This window comes from Aotus nancymaae, unplaced genomic scaffold (genome assembly GCF_030222135.1).
Source record: "Aotus nancymaae isolate 86718 unplaced genomic scaffold, 86718_ANA_hifiasm-v0.15.2.pri h1tg000057l, whole genome shotgun sequence".
NCBI classification, from domain to species: Eukaryota; Metazoa; Chordata; class Mammalia; order Primates; family Aotidae; genus Aotus; species Aotus nancymaae.
The window spans coordinates 8,727,522-8,749,532 of NW_026988471.1; the positions used below are offsets into that span (position 1 = coordinate 8,727,522).

At 43.8% G+C, this 22,011-nt stretch overlaps 2 protein-coding genes across 6 annotated transcripts in view; one reads left to right on the forward strand and one right to left on the reverse strand.

The window, feature by feature from the left end:
• ADAM17 (ADAM metallopeptidase domain 17) overlaps positions 1-22,011 on the reverse strand; it is a 67,254-nt gene that overhangs the window by 4,484 nt on the left and 40,759 nt on the right. For 4 of the 5 annotated variants that reach the window (XM_064363834.1, XM_064363836.1, XM_064363837.1 and 1 more), the window contains 7 exons: positions 20,985-21,137; positions 16,254-16,453; positions 13,931-14,034; positions 6,745-6,879; positions 3,662-3,792; positions 2,332-2,410; positions 1,497-1,585 (listed from right to left, as the gene is read on the reverse strand). In XM_064363834.1, coding sequence (XP_064219904.1) covers positions 1,497-1,585; positions 2,332-2,410; positions 3,662-3,792; positions 6,745-6,879; positions 13,931-14,034; positions 16,254-16,453; positions 20,985-21,137 — 891 coding nt within the window. The remainder of the gene's footprint in view (positions 1-1,496; positions 1,586-2,331; positions 2,411-3,661; positions 3,793-6,744; positions 6,880-13,930; positions 14,035-16,253; positions 16,454-20,984; positions 21,138-22,011) is intronic. The other variant, XM_064363835.1, reaches the window with a different exon arrangement.
• On the forward strand, positions 9,296-10,563 carry LOC105707764 (rho GDP-dissociation inhibitor 1-like). Its single transcript, XM_064363839.1, has one exon. The coding sequence runs from the start codon at positions 9,985-9,987 to the stop codon at positions 10,561-10,563; it is 579 nt and encodes a 192-aa protein (XP_064219909.1). The 5' UTR covers positions 9,296-9,984.

Consider the following 22,011-nt stretch of genomic DNA (forward strand, 5'->3'; position numbering starts at 1 on the left):
TGTGACTGAAGGCAACAGAGAGCAAAGACCAAGAATCCAGGCCTAGGCTTCCTGTCTAGCTGCCATCAATGCATTCTATGGCCAGAAACAAGCCACAGCCCTCCCTCCTGTCAGAGGCTTTGCTCTAAAATCAAGGGTTGTGCCTTGCCCACGTGTGCAACTTCCCTGTAAACAAAATAGGTTCCACCCTCCAACAGCAATCATGATAGATGGCACTGTTATCCAGAGACATCTGTCAAAGCTTCAAGCATGTCACCTTTAAAACAGCTTTCTTCAGCAGAAGTGCTCCCTAGAGGTCTTCCTCCCTACATCCATCATGCTCACCAACCCAAGGAAAAAGCTGCTCGGTGAGATGGCCCCTAGGCAGGAGAAGCCAGCGAGAAAGGAAAGGAAGGAGGAGGCAGGAAAAACTCCTTTGTTAGCAGGGCTGTGCTGGAATTTTTAAGTGCTCATAGGAAGGGCACTGTGAAAGAATTTTGGAGAACAAGTCTGGAAGCCTGGGTCTGACTTTCTCATCTCTACGGCAGACAAATACCCATTCCCCACAGATGCAAGTGAATGGATCTGTAAGAACATTTATGCAAAAGGGCCTCAAATTTATAAAGTACCTGGAGTTCCTTAGTCAAAGCCCAATTCAACTTGTAGCTATTACTGACAATGAGAACAGAAAAGACTGCTTACTCTTATTTATTTAGGAAGATGTGAATACTCTATATGATAGCTGGGCCCCAATCCCTACATCCTACTTCTGCAGAAAGCTGAACACATAGCCATCTGCTACCAAGAATCTATATGATACATGGGGAACATCTGAAATGCTGATGTTTGACATTTGCTCTATTGCAACAAAGTCAGCCTGGACATGCCCTTAATTAGGGGCTTTACTCAACAAAGGACCTGGACAAATCAGTTAAACAGTCTCCTATGCTTGCAAGTATAAAATTCCTGAGACAATTTATTTTATATTAAAATAAAACACCAACGTGCAAAAATAGTATCATTTTTTAAAATGACCATTAGCTAAGCTTTCTACAAGACATGCTCCCCTAGGAATAACACCAAAAAAAGTTATTGGAAATATCAGGCCAGACTTGGCTAAGAACAAGTTTTATCTTTTCCAAAGATCACATTGGAGTTGATCCAAAATTTAAAGAAAATGTTTAGGCCGGGCGCAGTGGCTCACACCTGTAATCCCAGCACTTAGGGAGGCCAAGGCAGGCAGATCACAAGGTCAGGAGTTCAAGACCAGACATGGTGAAACCCTGTCTCTACTAAAAAATACAAAAATTAGCTGGGCATGGTGGCTCGTGCCTGCAATCCCAGCTACTTGAGAGGCTGAGGTAGGAGAATTGCTTGAACCGGGACCCGGAAGGCGGAGGTTGCAGTGAGCCGAGATCGCGCCACTGCACTCCAGCCTGGGCTATACAGAGCAAGACTCCATCTCAAAAAAAAAAAAGAAAAGAAAATATTTAATTACTTAAAAGTTGGTGACTTACCACACAATGGACAAGAATGCTGAAAGGAATCCAAAATATCAAGGAGAAAACCAGGACAGACCCAACGATGTTGTCTGCTAAAAATTTCCCTGTGAACAATTCCAAACAGTGAATGTCTTGATCAAGTACTTCACAAATCTAAAGTGAAATCCTCTTAGGATATTACCATTGTGTCAAATGGCAGAGCTGCTGGCTAGACACTACTCACAGTATTGAAAAGAGTGTCTGTGCTACCTATATTAGACCAGACCATCCCTCCATACCCAGTGCTTTTAAACTGGCTGATTGATAGGAAGAGATCGCAGAATACTCAACATGCTTCCTGGAGTAACAGTCAACAGTTAATCATATGGAATGCTACTACTAGTAACAAATGCTTAAGAAGACAAAGTTTTTGTTACCTGGACATTATTTTTGTGATTAAATTATGGATCCAGGAGGACATGATATAGCCTGCTTCTGTAAAATATTAGGCCTACTTTTACATTAAGCAGGATTCAGTCTATAGCATTCAGTCAAATAACTCTTACATCAATCAGGATTCAGTCTATAGCATTAAACTATGCTTATGCTACTCACATGTATATTTTGAGTAAAGAAGGAAGCCAAATATTTTGATTTTAATTCCCTTGTCAGAAAATCTACATCCAAGCTCCATGGGGACAGACTATGACTTCATTTTATTCTAGCCAACAAAGTTGTTTCCTAACAAAAGCAATGAATATTTCCACCTTCTACTGCAGAATTACAGCACATCACTCTGAAAGCACCCTTTTCTAATGTCATCACAGAAATCAACTCAGCTCTCAATAAACAGTCTGGGGAAATCACCTACCAAAAGTATTGATGCTCAGCTGGTCAATGAAATCCCAAAATCGTTCAATTACATCCTGTACACGTTTCTCACATTTGCCCTATGAAGAAAAACCATACAGCATCATTCCCAAATGCAATGTATTCAGAGGTAATGTAGCTTTATAAAAATAACTGACATGTAAAGGACTTCATTAAAATCAAACACTTCCCATCTTTGACACAGGACAGTAACTTCATCATAATAAGTACCCCAAGAAAGTAGGACATACCATCATTGATACTTTCCTAATTAGCCCATTTTTACAAGTGTAAGATACAGTAAGTTCCTCTTCAGAGGTTCAGCTTGTCTAACTTCCCTGTTCTTTCTTCTAAAAGTCAACTGCCTTGTACCCTCCCTGCTCCTAGTTACCTGCTTTGTAATCTGTGACCCTTCCCACCTTTGCCACACCCTGACATGCCCAGACACACCTTGTACCATAACAGACAGCCTCTCCTTTCCCATCTAATTAGCCATATTCAATTTTAAACAGTAGCCAATCAGGTCAGCTTAGATTGTGTGGTCTGGCTCCAGCCAATGGGGCTAGGACACAGAAGCAGAGACTGACTGTATTAGGGATAAAAACCCCTTCCCTCCCTGGTCCAGTGTGCTCTCACAGTGGCCAAAAGTACAAGCACCACCCTTCTACAGAAGTAAATTTGCCTTGCTGAGAAATCTTTCACTTGAGTACTCATTCTCTTTGCAACTCCAAGCTCTTATTCCAAGCACAAATAATTTAGAATTACCAAGAGACAAAAATCAAGAAAACCAATTTGCTAAAGATAAGGCATTCCAGTAAAGACTCTATTGATTACACACACACAGGGACAGTGAAGAACACAGCCAGACTCACTGTGAAGCATCTTAAACCTTGAAGCCCTTGCCCATCATTCTGCATGGCAAGGGTCTGACTTAGGTAAATCAAGCAGCCTTCTAGGTCTTTCCTACTCATTCAGCACCTGTTTCAAAATCACACCTTGAATAACTTTGTTATCTGAGTCAATTCTGTAAGTAATTTAGGAAAACATAATTAGGACCCACTGCCTGAAACCAATGAACTTTACCATAAAGTCCCCACCCCCAGTCCTTCTCAGTCTCTGGGCTCAAAGCCTCCTACTATGGAAGGAAACTGCAGGCAGGGACCTGAAAGCACTCCGTCTTTTTCTCCTAAGTCATATCCATACATAACAATGGGCCAGAAGGATATAGCCCCATTTGTGTTTTGATTTCTTTGCATCTGTAAAATCAAGGACTTACAAAATAAAACCTTCCTGTCTGGCTGATACAGAAATAGCTGTACATAAATACTCACATTCATGTCACAAAATCCTACTGTACAGGGCTTTCCTTTCCTCAAAAATAAGTTCTTTTGTTCAGCATCGACGTAGGGCACACACCGGCCAGAAAGGTCCCTGCAGCACACCTTGCATGAGTTGTCAGTTTCTGAAACAGAGCACACAAATTGACAGCTGGAGCTTTCTAACACCTGGCTCTCCTTCCTCCTCTTTCCTCCCTGACCATGCTCCTAAAGAGGCAAGAAATCACATTTATTTTTTATTTCAATAGCTAATACCAGCCATATCCCCCGACCAAAGAGTAGTTTCTGAGGTCACACTCCTCAGCCCCGAGTGACAGAGGCTACAAGGTTAAAAAAAAGAAAGAAACTTTCAGAGAAAAGTCTGTTCTAGATTAAAGACCCTCTCTTAAAAGTCTAATTATTCTCTCCACTTCAAGCCCCTCACAATGCTCTTCTTTTGTCCCAACATTCTTATTACCCTGCTAACTTCAGTCCTTGGCTTTTCAGTCTAAAATGTGCCCCTCAGGGTTGGCTCCCTGAGAGCAAGAGCAGCTGGGACACAACTGTCCACCTGTGGGTGGGGAGCTGAGTGACCCCAGGGGCATGAGCCCTGCAGCCTAAGCTCCATAAGTCCTCTAGCAAGAACAGCTCTGACAGGTCACAGGATAAAATAGCTGGGCATCTGTGAGCCATGCGGGCATACAGAGGAATGGCAGAAATGCCAGAAAATAGGAAAAACCCTATTTATACTTAGGAGAAGAAAGAAATCAACTATAACACAAAGACGAGCAAAAAGTAAACCTTTTCAGGCTGGGTGCAGTGGCTCACTTATCATCCCAGCACTGTGGGAAGCCAAGGCAGGCGTATCACTTGAGTCCAGGAGTTCAAGACCTGGCCAACATGGCAAAACTCTGTCTCTACTAAAAATACAAAATTAGCCAGGTGTGTTGGTGCACACCTGTAATCCCAGCTACTCAGGAGGCTGAGGCACAAGAACTGCTTGAACCTGGGAGGGAGAGGCTGCAGTAAGCTGAGATTGCACCACTGCACTCCAGCCTGGGCAAGAGTGAGACTCCATCTCAAAAAAAGAAAACCTTTTCATCATTCACTAATTGATAAAATATTTCTTGGGCATTTACTGTGTCAGGCTCTGTCCTTCCAGGGCACCCCAAGCCTCTTGCCATTCACACAACAGATTTTTTATTTGGCATCTACTATGTGTTTTCTTTTTTTTTTGAGACAGTCTCACTCTGTTGCCCAGGGTGGAGTGCAGTGGTGCGATCTCAGCTCACCACAACCCCTGCCTCCCAGGTTCAAGTGATTCCCCTGCCTCAGCCTCCTGAGTAGCTGGGATTACAGGCGAGTGCCACCACAACCAGCTAATTTTTTTCATGTTTTTAGTAGAAACGGGGTTTCACCATGTTGGCCAGGCTGGTCTCAAACATCTGACTTTGTGATCCGCTCACTTCGACCTCCCAAAGTGCTGAAATTACAGGCGTGAGCCACCACGCCCAGCCTTATTTTTTTTTTTAAGAGATGAGGTTTCACCATGTTGCCCAGGCTGATCTCAAACAACTCCTGAGCTCAAGCGATCCACCCACCTTGGCCTCCCAAAGTGCTGGGATCATAGATGTGAGCAACTGCACTCAACCTATCTTCTTTACCTGCACATTATTGCATTTGGAAGAGTCCCCTACTCCACTGTATGGATGGTGAGCTTCCAACCCAGTGATTTTATTTAACTACTAGGTTGTCCTTTTTTTTTTTCAATTTTTTTTTTTTGAGACAGAGTCTTGCTCTGTCACTCAGGCTGGGATGCAGTGGTATAATCTCGGCTCACTGCAACCTCCAGCTTCTGGATTCAAGCAATTCTCCTGACTCAGCCTCCCGAGTAGCTGGGACTACAGGCCCGCACCACCAAATCCAGCTAATTTTTGTATTTTTTAGTAGAGATGGGGTTTAACCATATTGGGCAGGCTGGTCTCAAACTCCTGACCTCGTGATCCACCCACCTTAGCCTTCCAAAGTGCTGGGATTACACCATGCCCAGCTAATTTTTTCATGTTTTTCTTGTGCCTGGCCCAATTTTTTTTTTTGAGATGGAGTCTCACTCTGTCGCCCAGGCTGGAGTGCGTTGGCACAATCTCAGCTCACTGCAACCTCCACCTCCCGGGTTCAGGCAATTCTCCTGCCTCAGCCTCCCTAGTAGCTGAGACTGCAGGCGTGATCCCCCATACCTGGCTAATTTTTGTATTTTTAGTAGAGACGGGGTTTTGCCATGTTGGCCAGACTGCTCTCAACTCCTGACCTCAAGTGATCCACCCGCCTCAGCCTCCCCAAGTGCTGGAATTACAGGCGTGAGCCACCACGCTCAACTCTTGGTCTATTTTGAAAGCAAAAGAACTCTCTCATTGACTCCATGGTTTCAATGAGAACTCTCTCATGCTCCATGGTTTAAGTGGGGTGGCAGGCAGAGTCCAGCCATTCTCTGACCAGTCCATGAGGATACTCTCAAACCCAGGGGTTCCAAAATAGCATAGAAAACCAAAGGAAAACTGACAGGCCAGCAGGAGACAGGCTCCTGCCCCAGGCTGCTCTAAGAGATCGGGGGGAGCAGACCCAGCCTTCTTGATAAGCCTAAAAATCCTGATCTAGTGGGGTCAGATCCTGGAATCAGCTCTCTCTGGTTGAGTTCTTGCAGGAGTATCCTGTTCCATGCCAGTGTAATGTAGATAGCCAATGATGCTTTCATGTTTGTATGATATGGAGAAGAGGAGGGTTAGGACACACCTCTACCTCCCCACCCACTTACCCACAACAAAATTCCCTCCTGTGCCACCTCGAAGCCTACTATATGGCCTGAAAATGCAGCAAGAAGAAAGACCAACAGGACAGGTCTCCCGCATATGGTAGAAGAGCCAAGATCTGTATTCACAGATGCCTGTCTCCAGACACTACCCTGCCTTTCCCCCTCCCCTCATCCTCTGCTTGGGTCTCACCACTGCTCTCATTAGCATGACCTCCAAATGGAGGGAGGGAGCCTGGCAGACAAAGGCCATGTTTTCTCCTGCGCTGGTTCGGCATAAAACTGTGCTCACCATTACATGCACAGGACTCCAGCTGCTGCTCCCTCTCACAGAAAGGGATGCATTTCCCATCCTTACACTTGCCAAGATCCAAGCAAACAGTGTCATCTTCAGCATTTCCTGGAGGTGGGCACTCACTGCTATTACCTGGAAGCAAACACCAGTCATAACAAAAAGAATGAGTCTCAGGTCCACCGGTTCTACAGGTGCATAATACGCTGTTTCTCATACAAGTGAGCACCTTACCTTGCAAACAGTAAAAAGTGACCTACAGAGCTAGGACAAGAGCCTGCATCTCACCAGGAACCAGCATTTAGGGAGTGCCTATGTGCCAGGCTACACTGCATGAGTCCCTGGCCTCCCAAGCCCTGGTTAGAATGCATGGTCTCCACTTCTGCATCACACAGCCACATATAAAAGAATATCCTGTGTGCTATTACTTAGAATAAACTGCAAACCTTGTATGAAGGCTTAAAAGAGCTACATGGCCTTCCCTATCTAGCCCTGACTTCATCGCACACAACTCTACCATAGCACACTCTGCTTTGGCTGTGACAACCTCCATTCAGTTCCTTCAATATTAACAGATACTGGTCCTTCTACCTGGAATGCTGGTGTTTCCACTCTTTTGGGGCGATTAGCTTGGTTTTGCTTATGGATTAAGTTTTGTCTCAAAGATTCTCTTCTGAGATATCCCTGAGGATGCTAAGTTGATGTGACCTCCCACTTCCATTATGCACTATCGCACTCCTTCTCTCCTTCATTGCGTATGTTTTGCAATTTATATATATTTATTGTTATTTTCTGTTTCCCCCCTACTAGATTTACTACAAGCCCCACGAGAGCAATGATCAAATCTATTAATCAGGTTATCTCCAATCCTCATATTATAGATATACTACAAATAGTTCTTGAATAAATCAAGTATTCCTTTTTTTTCTTTTCAGACAGGGTCCCATGAGAGCAATGATCAAATCTATTCATCAGGTTATCTCCAATCCCTATCATATTATAGGCATACTGCAAATATTTCTCAAATAAATCAATTATTCTTTTTTTTTCTTTTGAGACAGGGTCTCAGTCTTTCACCCAAACTGGAAAGCAGGGGTGTGATCATAGCTTCCTGCCTCCCAAGTACCCAGGACTTCAGGCATACACCACCACACCTGGCTAATTTTCTTTCTCTCTATTTCTCTCTCTCTCTTTCCTTTTTGGAGAGCTGAGGTCTCCCTATGTTGCCCAGGCTGGTGTTGTCATGTTGTCAAATTCCTGGGATCAAGGGATCCTCCCACCTTGGCCTTCCAAAGTGCTGGTATTATGGGCATGACCCACTGTCCCCAACCCAATAATGCCAAAGAAAAGCCACTAAAAAGGTTAAACTCGGAGAGACAGGATGGAATGAATGAATCATTCTGGAAAATGAACAGCACAAGCAGTTAAAAATCAACACAAAACGAGGAGAAAAACATTATGAAAGCAATGGACTATATCCACAGCTCTGGACCGCCTTTCAGCTGAAGAATGGAGCTAATCAAAAGAATTCTGACTTAAAGGGCTTCAGAGCAGTAACACAAAACATACAGAAATCTGGCCAGTTTCAAAAACAAAAGCAATTGTTTATTAAGTACCTAACAGATAACCAGGCACTTTGCCTCTGTTCTCATAAAACCTTTCATGAACACTTGGCATTCGTAGTGTCAATAGTCACTGAACAAACTACTACTGAACGTATGATGTCCAGTGAGCTCAGGGAAGGTTTATACTGTGGATCATTATTGTATTTTTGGTATATGATACTGCCCTGATACGTTTAAAAAGTGCTCAATAGATACCTGTTGAGCATCTGTTCTTAAAAGGCTAAAGTTGGTGTATTAAACAGGTAGGAAAATAATTTTTAAAACAGTATTATCTATTTAGCATGGTCCTCAAACTTTAGCATGCATGGAAATCAGCTGACAGAATGTTACACAACACAGACTATCCAGAAAGGGGACTAACAATTTCCATTTCTAGTAAGTTCCCAGGTGATGTTGCCGCTAGTGGTTGTGAAATGCTAATTGCTTTTCTTCTTTCTTCTTTTTTTTTTTTTTGGAGGTTGCTGTTCTCTAGCTAGAAAATGCTGATTCTTTATCAGGAACTTATCCTCTGCTATCACTACTTTGTATAAAATATCAAGGGAACAAAGGCTACTTGATAAAAACAAACACATTTTTCAAATTGTTTTACTTATGTTTATTTAAAAGAAAGCATTTTTCTATATCTATTTCATTATAACAGTGAAAATGAAACATTGAACATAACTAGAAAATGTTCCTTAAAGTTTGATTTAGATACTCAGATTCCTAACATTTGGCAAAGGAATGTGATAGTGACAGATCCCAAAACATAAAAACATGAGCAACATGTCATAAAATGCACACTAAAACCAAAGTCAAGCCAAAATAAGACATAACTTCATTCACTAGGTCCCTGAAGACCTCCAGCCTTCTGTTTGCATACCTACAACAAAACCTAGGATGGTTATAATAAAAAAGACAATAACAAATGTTGGTGACAATGTGGAGAAGCTGGGACCTCATACAATGCTGCTGGGACTGTAAAATGGTGTAGTCATTTTGGAAAACAGTTGGACAGCTCCTCAAAAGATTAAGCATAGTTAGAATATGACCCAGAAATTCTATTCCTGAGTAATACTCAAAGGAATTGTCCATATAAAAACTTGTACATAGATGCTCACAGCAGCATTATTTGTTATAGCAAAAAAGTGGAAGCAACCCAAATGTCTATCAACCAATGAATGAATGAACAAAATGTGGCATATCCATGCAATGGAATATGACTCAGCAATAAAAGTACATGAAGGACTGATACTACAACATACATAAACTTTGAAAATGTTCGGTGAAGGTGACATGTCTACGGCCATACCACCCTGAATGCGCCTGATATCGAAAATGTTCAGTGAAAGAAGCCAGTCATACAATATGTGGTCACAAAAGACCACACGGTTTCTTTTTGGAGTAATATAAATGTTCCAAAATTAATTGTGGTGATGGTTGTAGAAATCTGAATATACTAAAAATCATTAAACTGTACACTTTAAATGGGCAAATTGCATGGTATGTGAATTATGTATCAATTAAGCTATTACAAAATCAAACCAACCAAAAGAGACGGAAATTTTGAAAACTGTAAGAATGGGATAGATGGCCGCCGAACCCTCCGGTGTCCCGACCCAGGTTAAGAGTGAGCATGTCTGAGCAGGAGCCCACAGCCGAGCAGCTGGCCCAGATTGCAGCAGAGAATGAGGAGGATGAGCACTCAGTCAACTACAAGCCCCCTGCCCAGAAAAGCATCCAGGAGATCCAGGAGCTGGACAAGGATGATGAGAGACTGCGAAAGTACAAGGAGGCCCTGCTGGCCCGCGTGGCTGTTTCTACAGACCCTAACGTCCCCAACATTGTCGTGACTTGCCTGACCCTGGTGTACAGCTCGGCCCCGGGACCCCTGGAGCTGGACCTGACAGGTGACCTGGAGAGCTTCAAGAAGCAGTCGTTTGTGCTGAAGGAGGGCGTGGAGTACTGGATAAAAATCTCTTTCCGGGTGAACAGAGAGATCGTGTCCAGCATGAAGTACACCCAGCACACATACAGGAAAGGCATCAAGATTGACAAGACTGACTACATGGTGGGCAGCTATGGGCCCCGGGCCGAGGAGTATGAGTTCCTGACCCCCGTGGAGGAGGAGCCCAAGGGCATGCTGGCCCAGGGCAGCCACAGCATCAAGTCCCGTCGCTTCACAGACAACAACAAGACTGACCACCTGTCCTGAGAGTGGAATCTCACCATCAAAAAGGAATGGAAGGACTGAGTCCCGGCCGGAGGGCAGACGGATGGACGGACAGACGACGGACAGGCGGATGTGTCCCCCAGCCCCTCCCCTCCCCATACCAAAGTGCTGACAGGCACTCCCATGCCACTCCCACCCTGGTCCACCTTCCTGGCCTGCTGCAGCCGAGTACCTCCGACCCCCTCAGCCCTCCCCTGCCACAGGTCCAGCCTCCTCGGTGGTCTCGTGTCTCGTTGCTGCTTCTGCCTGTGCTGTGGGGGAGAGAGGCCCCGGCCAGGCCTCTGCTGCCCTTTCCGTGCCCCCCAGGTCCTATCTCCCCATCACACCTGAGGTCTGGCCTCAGGAGGAAGTGGAGTAGCCCAAGGGGCTCATGGGTGCCTCCATTCTCCAAGTCCCATGGCTACCCAGGACATGTTTGTCTGCTGCTCCACGGCGGAGCTGGGATGTGGGACGCAGGGCCTCGTGGGGACCAGGCCACCCTCCAACCCCACCACTCCTTGGCCAGTCACCCTCCCCCAAGCCCTGTCGCTGTCAGTCCTGTCTAACCATGATGCCTTAACATGTGGAACGTGCTGTGGGGGCCTCACTAACCTCTAACTCCCTGTGTCTGCATGGGCATGTGGTCTCCCCGTCCCATACCCGGTGGCGAACCCAGTGATCCAGGGAGGTGTGGGGTGCTGCTGCCGCCCTCCAGCCTACCAGTGCCTGGCCCACCCACCCCTCCCCTGGCCAGGGCTGTGGGGATGGCTCCAGCGGCTTGGGGAAAGTCAAATTGCCAAAACTCAGTCACCTCAGTACCATCCAGGAGGCTGGGTGTTGTCCTGCCTCTGCCTTTTCTGTCTTGGCGGGCAGCTCCCAGAGCCCACCCCCAAGAGAGCCCTAGACGGACAGCCTCACCCAACCCGCCTGGGCCCAGCCAGGAGCCCTGCCTGGCCATCAGTATTTATTGCCTCCGTCCGTGCCATCCCTGGGCCACTAGCCTGCCACCTGTTACCCCAGGCTCGGTGCCACCACCCCCAGCAGGCCCTCCCTGACCCAGCCAGGAACAAACAAGGGACCAAGTGCACACAGAGCTGAGAGCATCTCCTGTGCCTCCTCCACCCGCCCCTGGTCTTCGTGTTGTGTCTGCCGGGCTCAGGCAGAGGTGCCTGTTCCTGCTTTTCTGACCAGGAAACAAACGTCCCCGAAGGAGCCAAAAAAAAAAAAAAAAAGAATGGGATAGATATATCAGACAGAACTACAGTAGCAAACTGAATATTGCTTTTTGACAATTTAAGTCAAAAAACATCACAAGGGTAGAAAAAGGAACATTATATACTGATAAGGAACAGCAGATAAGGATGTAGAGATATGTCCGTTTATGTACCTAGTAATAATACAGATTTGAATTTTTTTTTAAGACGAAGTCTCACTGTGTTGCCCAGGCTGGAGTGCAGTGGCACAATCTCGGCTCACCGCAACCTCCACCTCCTGGGTTCAAGTGATTCTTCTGCCTCAGTCTCCTAAGTAGCTGGGACTACAGGTGCCTGCCACCATACCTGGCTTCTTTTTTTTTTTTTTTAGTAGAGACAGGGTTTCACCATGTTAGGATTGTCTCGATCTCCTGATCTCGTGATCTGCCCACCTCAGCCTCCTGAAGTGCTGGGATTACAGGCGTGAGCCACCGCACCAGGCCTAAATTTGAAATTTTTTAAAGCAACAACTGACAGAACAACAGAAGATTCAGGACACCTGGAAAGGTTAGCTCCAGAAAGATTATAGTCCTAAATGTAAAAGGAAAAATTATGAAGCTAATAGAAGCAGCTGTGGAAAATATCTTTTTAACCATCCACAATGGCTTTTTTGAACCATGTGTTTAAAAAATCCACACACACAACAAAATGATATATATAATTATATTAAAATTAAAGATTTCTGTATAAAGAATGGCAACAGAGAGGATAGAGGTGTATGGAAACCAAATGGATGATTATATAAAAACTTCTCCAAATCCACAGTAGTAAAATAACATGAAACTAAATTAAAAAAATAAATAAACCGGCCGGGCGCGGTGGCTCAAGCCTGTAATCCCAGCACTTTGGGAGGCCGAGGCGGGTGGATCACGAGGTCGAGAGATCGAGACCATCCTGGTCAACATTGTGAAACCCCGTCTCTATTAATACAAAAAAATTAGCTGGGCACGATGGTGCGTGCCTGTAATCCCAGCTACTCAGGAGGCTGAGGCAGGAGAATTGCCTGAACCCAGGAGGCGGAGGTTGTGGTGAGCCGAGATCGCGCCATTGCACTCCAGCCTGGGTAACAAGAGCAAGACTCCGTCTCAAAAAAAAAAAATAAAAAAAAAAAATAAATAAATAAATAAATAAACCAAATAGATGAACTGGCTATTCATGGGAGAAATCTGAATAGCTGAAAAATATAGAGTTACTCAAGAAAAATGTAAGTAAGTACCTTAGGACAAGGGCTATTTAAAAAAATGTAAGAACGAGAGATTACTTTATACTCATCAGGCTAATAAGACAGCAGGGTAAATCCAAGTGTTGCCCAGAACCTCAGGATGCAGGAGTCCTCGGACACGGACAACCTAGCAGTGGTGTTGCAGAGACCACACATTTACACTCCTCAGTATCCAGAAAAACACACAGGCTCCTGAAGGGACGTAGGAGTATGTGATCTGTAGTCCTATCTAGAGTATCAAGGGGATGAAGGCAATGGAAGTAGCTACCACTTGGTGAATTGATGAGTAAAACACAGCCAATCATACAACAATATGTAGGTTCCCCCAACAGTGAACTATATATGGAAAAAATGGGTAACCGTCTAACTTGCAATCTGCTTCCTCCACACTATTCCAGTACACAGATTCATAAAATTCATATCCCAAGATTGTCAATTTGATTGTTTCCAAAATTTTGCTATTAGGATGTAGCCATAAAAAACCCTGTTAAATTATCTGTAGCACAATACAGATAGTTCTTTAAAATATGGTACTGAATTTTTTAAAAGCAGATTTAAGGTAGAGTATCATTTTGGCACATGAAAAACACATACATACACAAAATAACACTATATTATCTTTCAAGGATATACACATATCCAGGCAAATATTAACCACAGTAGAGTAGACGTCTATGAGGAAAAAGAGGAGAGTGATAGAAATGAAAGAGAAATAAAACAGGTCTTACCCCCAGCAGTGCCAAGTGTCACAAACTAAGGAGTACCAGAAACTCAACCCAGCATATGAGGTTAAAAACAGGGTGGCTTTCATCTGAACAAAACATAATCTTGTTTCTCAAAGACACACATAAACGCTTGAACCACAGCATTCCAAGAAAGCAACAAGAACACGTACCTGTGCAATAGGACACGCCTTTGCAAGTAGCATTAATTGCCTCCTGGCACTTCTTCTGGGCAGTCTCGAACTGACAGTTTTTACAGCAAGGACTGTTCCTATCACTGGAGAACAGCAGACAGGAACAGTTCAATTCAAATTATAGCCCCATATGATACGCTACAGTTATGTTACAGCGACCTGAAGATCACAGGGGAAGACCTCCTGGCTCTGTCACCCACTCCTACATCTTCAGACATCGCTGCTAGAGCTACCTGCACATACTTTCCTAATATGCATAAGTACACATCAATGCCACACTGTAACAGAAAAGAATGGGAACACAGCAGTCACCTTTGAAACATCTTGGTGTCCTTGGTTTGCATTCATTTAATGCATTAGTTTTAAAAAGACAAGATGGGCTGGGTGAAGTGGCTCATACCTGTAATCACAGCACTTTGGGAGGCCAAGGTGGGTGGATCACCTGAGGTCAGAGTTCAAGATCACCCTGGCCAACATGGTAAAACCTCGTCTCTACTAAAAATACAAAAATTAGCCAGGCGTGGTGGTGCACTCCTATAATCCCAGCTACTCAGGAGGCTGAGGCAGGAGAATCGCTTGAACCCGGGAAGCGGAGGTTGCAGTGAGCCAAGATCGTGCCACTGCACTCCAGCCTGGGCAACAAGAACAAAACCCCATCTTTAAAAAGACAAGATGGGGCCACAAGTAGACAGTAGGCAGCCAGACAAGTAGGCAGCCAGAACTCTACTCCCCCTTAGTATTTACAGTGTCAATATGCACAGTATCCAGTTAAATCTCCAGAAACTGAAGTTTAACCCTTTTGCTTCTAAGCCAGGCACTGGTCTGAAAAAGTAGGTAACATTTTCTTTTCTTTTTTTTTTTTGAGACAGAGTCTCGTTCTGTCGCCCAGGCTGGAGTGCAGTGGCATGATCTTGGCTCACTGCAACCTCCGCCTCCCGGGTTCAAGCGGCCACCTCAGCCTTCTGAGTAGCTGGGATCAACAGGCGTGCACCACCACACTCGGCTAGTTTTTGTATTTTTAGTAAAGATAGGGTTTTACCATATTGGTCAGGCTGTTCTAAAACTCCTGACCTCAGGTGATCCACCCGCCTTGGATTCGTAAAGTGCTGAGATTACAGGCGTGAGCCACCGCACCCGGCCAAAAGTAGGTAACCTTCTCACTGGTAACCAGCTTCCTCCACACTACTCCAATGTATAGATTCATGATAACATTCATATCCCAAGACTGTCATTTTTATTGTTTCCAAAATTTTGCTATTAGGATGTAGCCATAAAAAACCTTCTTAAATCTTATACATCTCTGTTTCCTTAAAAGATTCTTTGGGCAGCCAGGCACAGTGGCTCACACTTGTAATACCAGCACTTTGGGAGGCTGAGGTGGGGGGATCACAAGGTCAGGAGTTCAAGACCAGCCTGGCCAACATGGTGAAACCACTTCTCTACTAAAAATACAAAAATTAGCTGGGCGTGGTGGTGCATGCCTGTAATCCCAGCTACTAGGGGGAGTCTGAGGCAGGAGAATGGCTTGAATTCAGGAGACAGAGGTTGCAGTGAGCCAAGATCGCACCATTGCACTCTAGCCTAGGTGACAGAGCAAGACTCTGTCTCAAAAAAAAAAAAAAAAAAAGATTATTTGGGCCAGGCATGGTGGCTCACACCTAGAATCTCCATACTTTAGGAGGCTGAGAAGAGTGGATCAATGAGTCCAGGACTTTACCACCAGCTTGGGCAACATGGCAAAACCGAATCTCTACAAAAATTACAAAATTAGTCAGGTCTGTAGTCCAATCTACCTGGGAGACTGAGGTGGAAGGACTGATTAAGCCTGGGAAGTTGAGGCTACAGTGAGCTATGATTGTGCCACTGTACTCCATCCCGAGCAACAGAGACCCTGTCTCAAAAAATAATAATAATAAAGATTCTTTTAACTATAGGGCTGCTAAATCAAGCATGCAAGGTCAAGGATTTTGTTACATAATGTCACACTGCTATCCAGAAAGCTTCTTTTCTTGTTTTTGTTTTTAAAGAGACAGTGTCCCATTATGCTGCCCAGGCTGTTCTCAAACTCCTGGGCACAAGCAATTCTCCCACCTCAGCCTCCCAAAGTGCTGAGACGACAGGAGGGAGCCACTGCACCCGGCCCAGAAAGCATTTTCTGGCTCTGTAGGGCAAAAGAGGTGAATGTAAACAAACACACACAGCCCTTTCAGTTGATTCTAAAGCCCCTGCAAGTTCAGTCTTCTATTATTTTGGACATCTTGTTATACCAACTTCCCAAAATCACTGTGGAAAGATTCCTCACCTGCACTGGACACCTTGCTTCAACATGCAGTCACTGTTGCAGCAGGTGTCACTGTTCAAGTACATGATGCCAGGATCGCACTCTTCTCCTTCATCCACCCTCGAGTTCCCACACACCTTATTGCTGCGTTCTTGAAAACACTCCTGGGCCTTACTTTCAATGGTCTTATAAATTGATTGTTTACTGCAGTTTGAAAACATCTTGAGAGAAAAAAGACAATAAGGACCCAAAATAACATCATAAAAATGTATTCCCATGCAATGTTTATGCATCTTCCCTAGAGACAAACTCTTAATGTAAAATCATCATTAGAGCCACCCTGAAGTTATGGCCATCACAGTCCCCTCCAAAGGCCACTGACATAGAACTGAGAACCTCCCTCTGTAGAATGCGAAACAGTTGCTGTGAACTTGGTTAAGGATCTAGAATTCTTCAGATGAAGGTAAGCAAGCTATACAAATACTGAGGCCAAACATCCCAGCCATAGCCCTCTTGAAGACAAGCAGTCTAGCACAAGAGTTTGTAGTTCCATCAGACTTGAAATCTTCCCACCTCAGGCATTCCACTCATGCAGTGACATAAAAACTAGGCACAGAGGTTACTGTCGTCCCAGACAAAACAAATGAGAAATGCAGAAGAAGGGGTTTCTTCTCCTTCTCTGACTACTTATTTGGATGATCCAGGTTTAAGGTGTTTAAATATTTGAGCTTAGTAATAGGCACGATAGTACATTTTACATAAATTAAATCCCAAATTGTTACCTAAACATTTTCATCGACCAGCCAAGATTAAGTTTCTGAGTTTTTCCACAGTTGACCAGTGTCTCAAAAAGTCTCTACACTAGCTTCCCACCCTGGAGTACAGAACCACTAGGATAGCTCCCTTTTATGTCTGAGGGTTTTACCAGTAGCTCTAAAACTGAAGTCATTTTCCAGACCTCCTGAGTTATCGGAAAAAGGATAAAGAGGCTTAGGGAAGACTGAGTGTAGTTACTTCTTAGGGGAGGGTCTCCAAAGTGTTCTGCAGATGCCAAAACGGCTTCACTTTCAGCCCAGATAACAATCATGAAACCCAAGAGCCAAGAGTATGAGACCCTCCAAAGGTGCCTGTAATTACTGAATCAGACACCAGAGGAGTTACTTCCAGAAAGACAGCAAAGACCTCATCTTAAACAGAAATACTAACTGGCTTTTTAAAAACGTCTTCAAATCTGTTTTTACAGTACAGATGTCTAAGGGATCTGGTTATTCTAATCTGGGCCTTGAGCAGTTGGCATTTTGGTGGGTTGATTCATCAGCATCATGTATCTCTGGGCTCCATTTTACCAGGTTAAAATGGAGTTAAAATCCACAGTGAACAGATAAGAAGACCTCTTCACTGATCTGTCAGAGTTACAACTCCCAAGCAAGTGGAGAGCACTAAGGAAAAAAGGACTAATTCTCAACTCTGGCTTCCTGCCTACACATCCCTGAAGACCTGGTGGCTTCTGTTTGTATCCTTGTCATAAGACCTCCTGTTCCCTCCAGTAAACCTTCCTAAGAAGTTACAATCTCAAAGGTCCTACATTCCTTTTCACTAATGTCATCTGTCCACAGTGAAGTCCACACATGGCACACTGCTTTTCATAGGACTGTCTAGTAGAGAGTGACAGGTTCTGTCTTTCCAGGTCAAGGAACTAGTTTATTTTTGTCTTGCATCCCTTTTCATCTAGTTAAAAATATTTTTAATAAGAAATTCATTTAAGACATAGGCCGGGCACAGTGGCTCACACCTGTAAACCCAGCACTTTGGGAGGCTGAGGCAGGTGGATCACCTGAGATCAGGAGTTCAATACCAGCCTGGCCAACACGGTGAAACCCCATCCTACTAGAAATATAAAAATTAGCCAGGCATGGTGGTGTGCGCCAGTAACCCCAGCTACTCAGGAGGCGGAGGCACAAAATCGCTTGAACCTGGGAGACAGAGGTTGCAGTGAGCCAAGATCGCGCCAGTGCACTCCAGCCTGGGCGACAGAGACTCTATCTCAAAAAATAATAATAATAAATAATAAATAAAACATAGAAGATGCACATTGTCTTCTTGCAAGGGGATTCAAACTAGAAAAACATAGGCTAAATATGATGTGCTCAGGACAAAATAAATAAATAGTTCTTCATTGATATAGACTGGCAGCTCCAGAAAAAAACAGTTCTACCAAGGACCCTTTCTCATTAGCAGGTTCTTTTTCTTCTTTTTCCTTTTTTTGAGACAAAGTCTCACTCTGTCATCCAGGCTGGAGTGCAGTGGCACAACCTTGGCTCACTGCGCCTCAAACTCCCTGGCTTCCTCCTAAGTAGCTGGGACTACAAGCATGTGCTTTTATGCCTGGCTAATTTTTGTATTTTCTGTAGAGATGGGGTTTCACATGTTGCCCAGGCTGATCTTGAACTCCTGGGCTCAAGTGATCTGCCCACCTTGGCCTCTCAAAGTGCTGGGATTACAGGTGTGAGCCACCATGCCCAGCCTCAATGGCAAGTTCTTACAAGGGTGTTTTGAAGAGACCCAGAACTCATGGCAGGAAAAGTTAGCAACAGGCATGTCCACTCAGGCAGTCTGCAAAGTAAAACATTTCCATCCAAAGTTGAGATACTATCCTCATAAACAAGAAGCATATGACCTATTACCTAGAGAAACAGTATGCAATATGGTAGCCACCAACCGTATGTGACTACTTAAATTGTTCCTAGTCACATATTTTACACTTTTGATTACAGAAATATTCAAGCATCTATGAAGTAGACAGGATGGTATCATGAATGTCCCCATGCCCCTCACTAGCTTCAACAATGATCACCTCACGGCATCACAGCTCCTCTATATCTGCACTACTTTTCCTCTGCTCCGACACTGAAGTTTTTGTTTGTTGGCTTATTACAACTTTATTAAGACATTTCACATATCACAAAATTCACCCATTTCAGGTACATAATTCTGTGATTTCTAATAACTTTACCAAGTGTTGAAACCATTGCCATAAGTCAGTTTTAGGACATTGCCATCCTTCCAGTAATGTCACTCATGTCCTTTTTACAGCTAATGCCCATTCCTACCTCCCATCACAGGCAAACATTATTAAAAATTTAAATAAAATAGAATTTAAAATTCAGTTCCTTGGTTTCTAGCCACATTTCAATTGTTCCACTGGGCTAGTGGCTACTATATGGGGCAGAGCAGATGCAGAATATCCCCCACCCCACAGCAGGAAGTTCTATTGGACCACACTGAACTAGAGCAATCATGATTAGAAATGTAAGACTTAGACTGGGTGCAGTGACTTGTGCCTGTAATCCCAGCACTTTGGGAGACCGAGGCGGGCAGATCACAAAGTCAGGAGTTCAAGACCAGCCTGACCCAAAATGGTGAAACCCCGTCTCTACTAAAAAATACAAAAATTAGCCGGGTCTGGTGGCACACGCCTGTAGTCCCAGCTACTTGGGAGGCTGAGACAGGAGAATGCCTGGAATCCAAGAGGCAGAGGTTCCAGTGAGCCAAGATCACGCCACTACACTCCAGCCTGGGTGACAGAGTGACTCTGTCTCAAAGAAAAAAAAAAAAGAAAGAAATGCAGAGACTTTAAAGAGAAGGAAAATTCAACAGTTTGACAAGTTGGAAGAGTAGACAAAAAGGGATAGAAAAATGTTTCTCAGACACAAGTTGACAAGCAGAAGAAAAATAAAACATAACATGCAAAGTAACAGGAAGGAACTGTCTATACATAACAGTCAAAGAAAATGAGATGTAGAAAATATACATAAAAAGCCAAAGAAAATGAGATGCAATAATCAAAGATCACTAAAAAAACAGGAGGAAGAGATGTGAGAGCCAGGGAAAAGCAGAAGTAATCCTTCCCTTTAGGTCCAGGCCAGGCTTGCACATTAGCCCACAGTCTGGCTCAAAATAGGAGTCAGGACAAATACTTTATAATCTTTTGTGATTAGAATCAGACTCCTTTAAGCCCTCCTCATCAGTGCCCTTTAACTCAGCAGCTCAACTACTGTTTTCCTCACACTGCTTTATGCTGTTTGACTTCAAATAAAATGAAAGAACCAGACATTTATTAACAAAACTTTTAGTTCAGACTCTAAGTGTTAGTCACAGCACTCTTAAAAAGTCTCTGAAAGTGTTTTACAATATCCCAAATCAACTAGTATACTCTATCAGAAACCCTCAATAGTAAATGATTCAATTAATTACTCAGCAAATATTTATTACATGCCAGGTACTCCAATTAGGTACTGGAGATACAGCTGTGAACAAGACAGACAAGGGCCTTTCTCCCATGAGGCTTGTAGTCAGGCAAACTACGTATTTTATTGTGAAAGTTAATAAAAACATGTAAATTGTACAACAGAGTTAAAATGAATGACAACTATGAGAAATTTTTAACATAAAGCCTGAGCCCACCAGACCCTGAAATCCAGAACTCCAACAAAAGCCATTATTATTAATTTTTCCTAGAGCTCAAATCTACACCATTAATCTTGACAACAAAGTCCAAATGATAGTTTTAACCAGATTTAGATGGACCATGCTTCACCCCAAAACACACAGCCACGTTTCAAGGTACTTTGTAATTTGCAGATCCACCCCTAGGGAAACACCTAGGAATGGAATGGGTTTCTGAGATCTCATTATGATCATTATACACAACCTCTTTCCTAACCACATAAAAAATTCTCAACACACACATACCTTATTGTTCTCATGATCGCCACTCACAGCTATGGGAAACATGACATATTTTCCTCCCTGGTCCTCATTCGGGGCACATTCTGCTAGACCATCCGGATCATGTTCTGCTCCAAAATTGTGTCCCAATTCATGAGTTGTAACCAGGTCAGCTTCCTTAAGGATCATGCAAAGAAAACATTATTTCTCAATATCCAACCATCATCACCTTCTTCTGCCAGTTGGGCCTACGCTGTCTTAAATAGAGCCTTATAATCAGATCAACAAGAGAATAAGAACTGCATGCTTATAATCCCAGCACTTTAGGAGGCTGAGATGGAAGGATTACTTGACTCTAGGAGTTCAAGGCCAGCCTGGGCAACATAGGGAGACCCCATCTCTATAAAAGTAATAAAAATATTAGCCAGGCATGGTGGTGCACACCTATGGTCCCAGCTACTTGGGAGGCTGAGGTGAGAGGATCACTTACACCAGGGAGGCCGAGACTACAGTGATCTATGATCACACCACTGCACTCCAGCCTGGGTGACAGAATAAGACTATGTCTCAAAAAAGAGTAACAACCGGACTATGATTTCTTCTACCAATTATAGGAATTTAACAGAATAACTAGGATTCTATTTGATACTATAAAATAGTATTATTAGCAACTTAAATCAATTTAAGAAAACATAATTTATAAGAGATACTGGAACATTCATAACAAAACATCAAACCTTGGCCATTCTAACCACACACAATCTGGTGCCGATAAATGCAATAACTAACTATAGTTAACTGTCAAGCCTCCTCACATGCACCTCAGCCCAATCACACCCCTATTAAAACCTAAAGCATCATCCAATCAGAGGATGAATCAGTCAAGTTAAAAAAAAAAGAAAGAAAGAAAAAAAGAAAACTAAAGCATCTCAGCAGAAAGGAAAAAAAAGCAAGGGGTAAAAAAAAAAAAATAACACGGCCAGGCATAGTGGCTCACGCCTGTAATCCCAACACTTTGGGAGGGCAAGGCGGGTGGATTACCTGAGGTCAG

Excerpts from the sequence above, each read along its gene's own strand:
- LOC105707764 (XM_064363839.1), top strand. The coding sequence starts at position 9,985 with ATGTCTGAGCAGGAGCCCACAGCCGAGCAGCTGGCCCAGATTGCAGCA.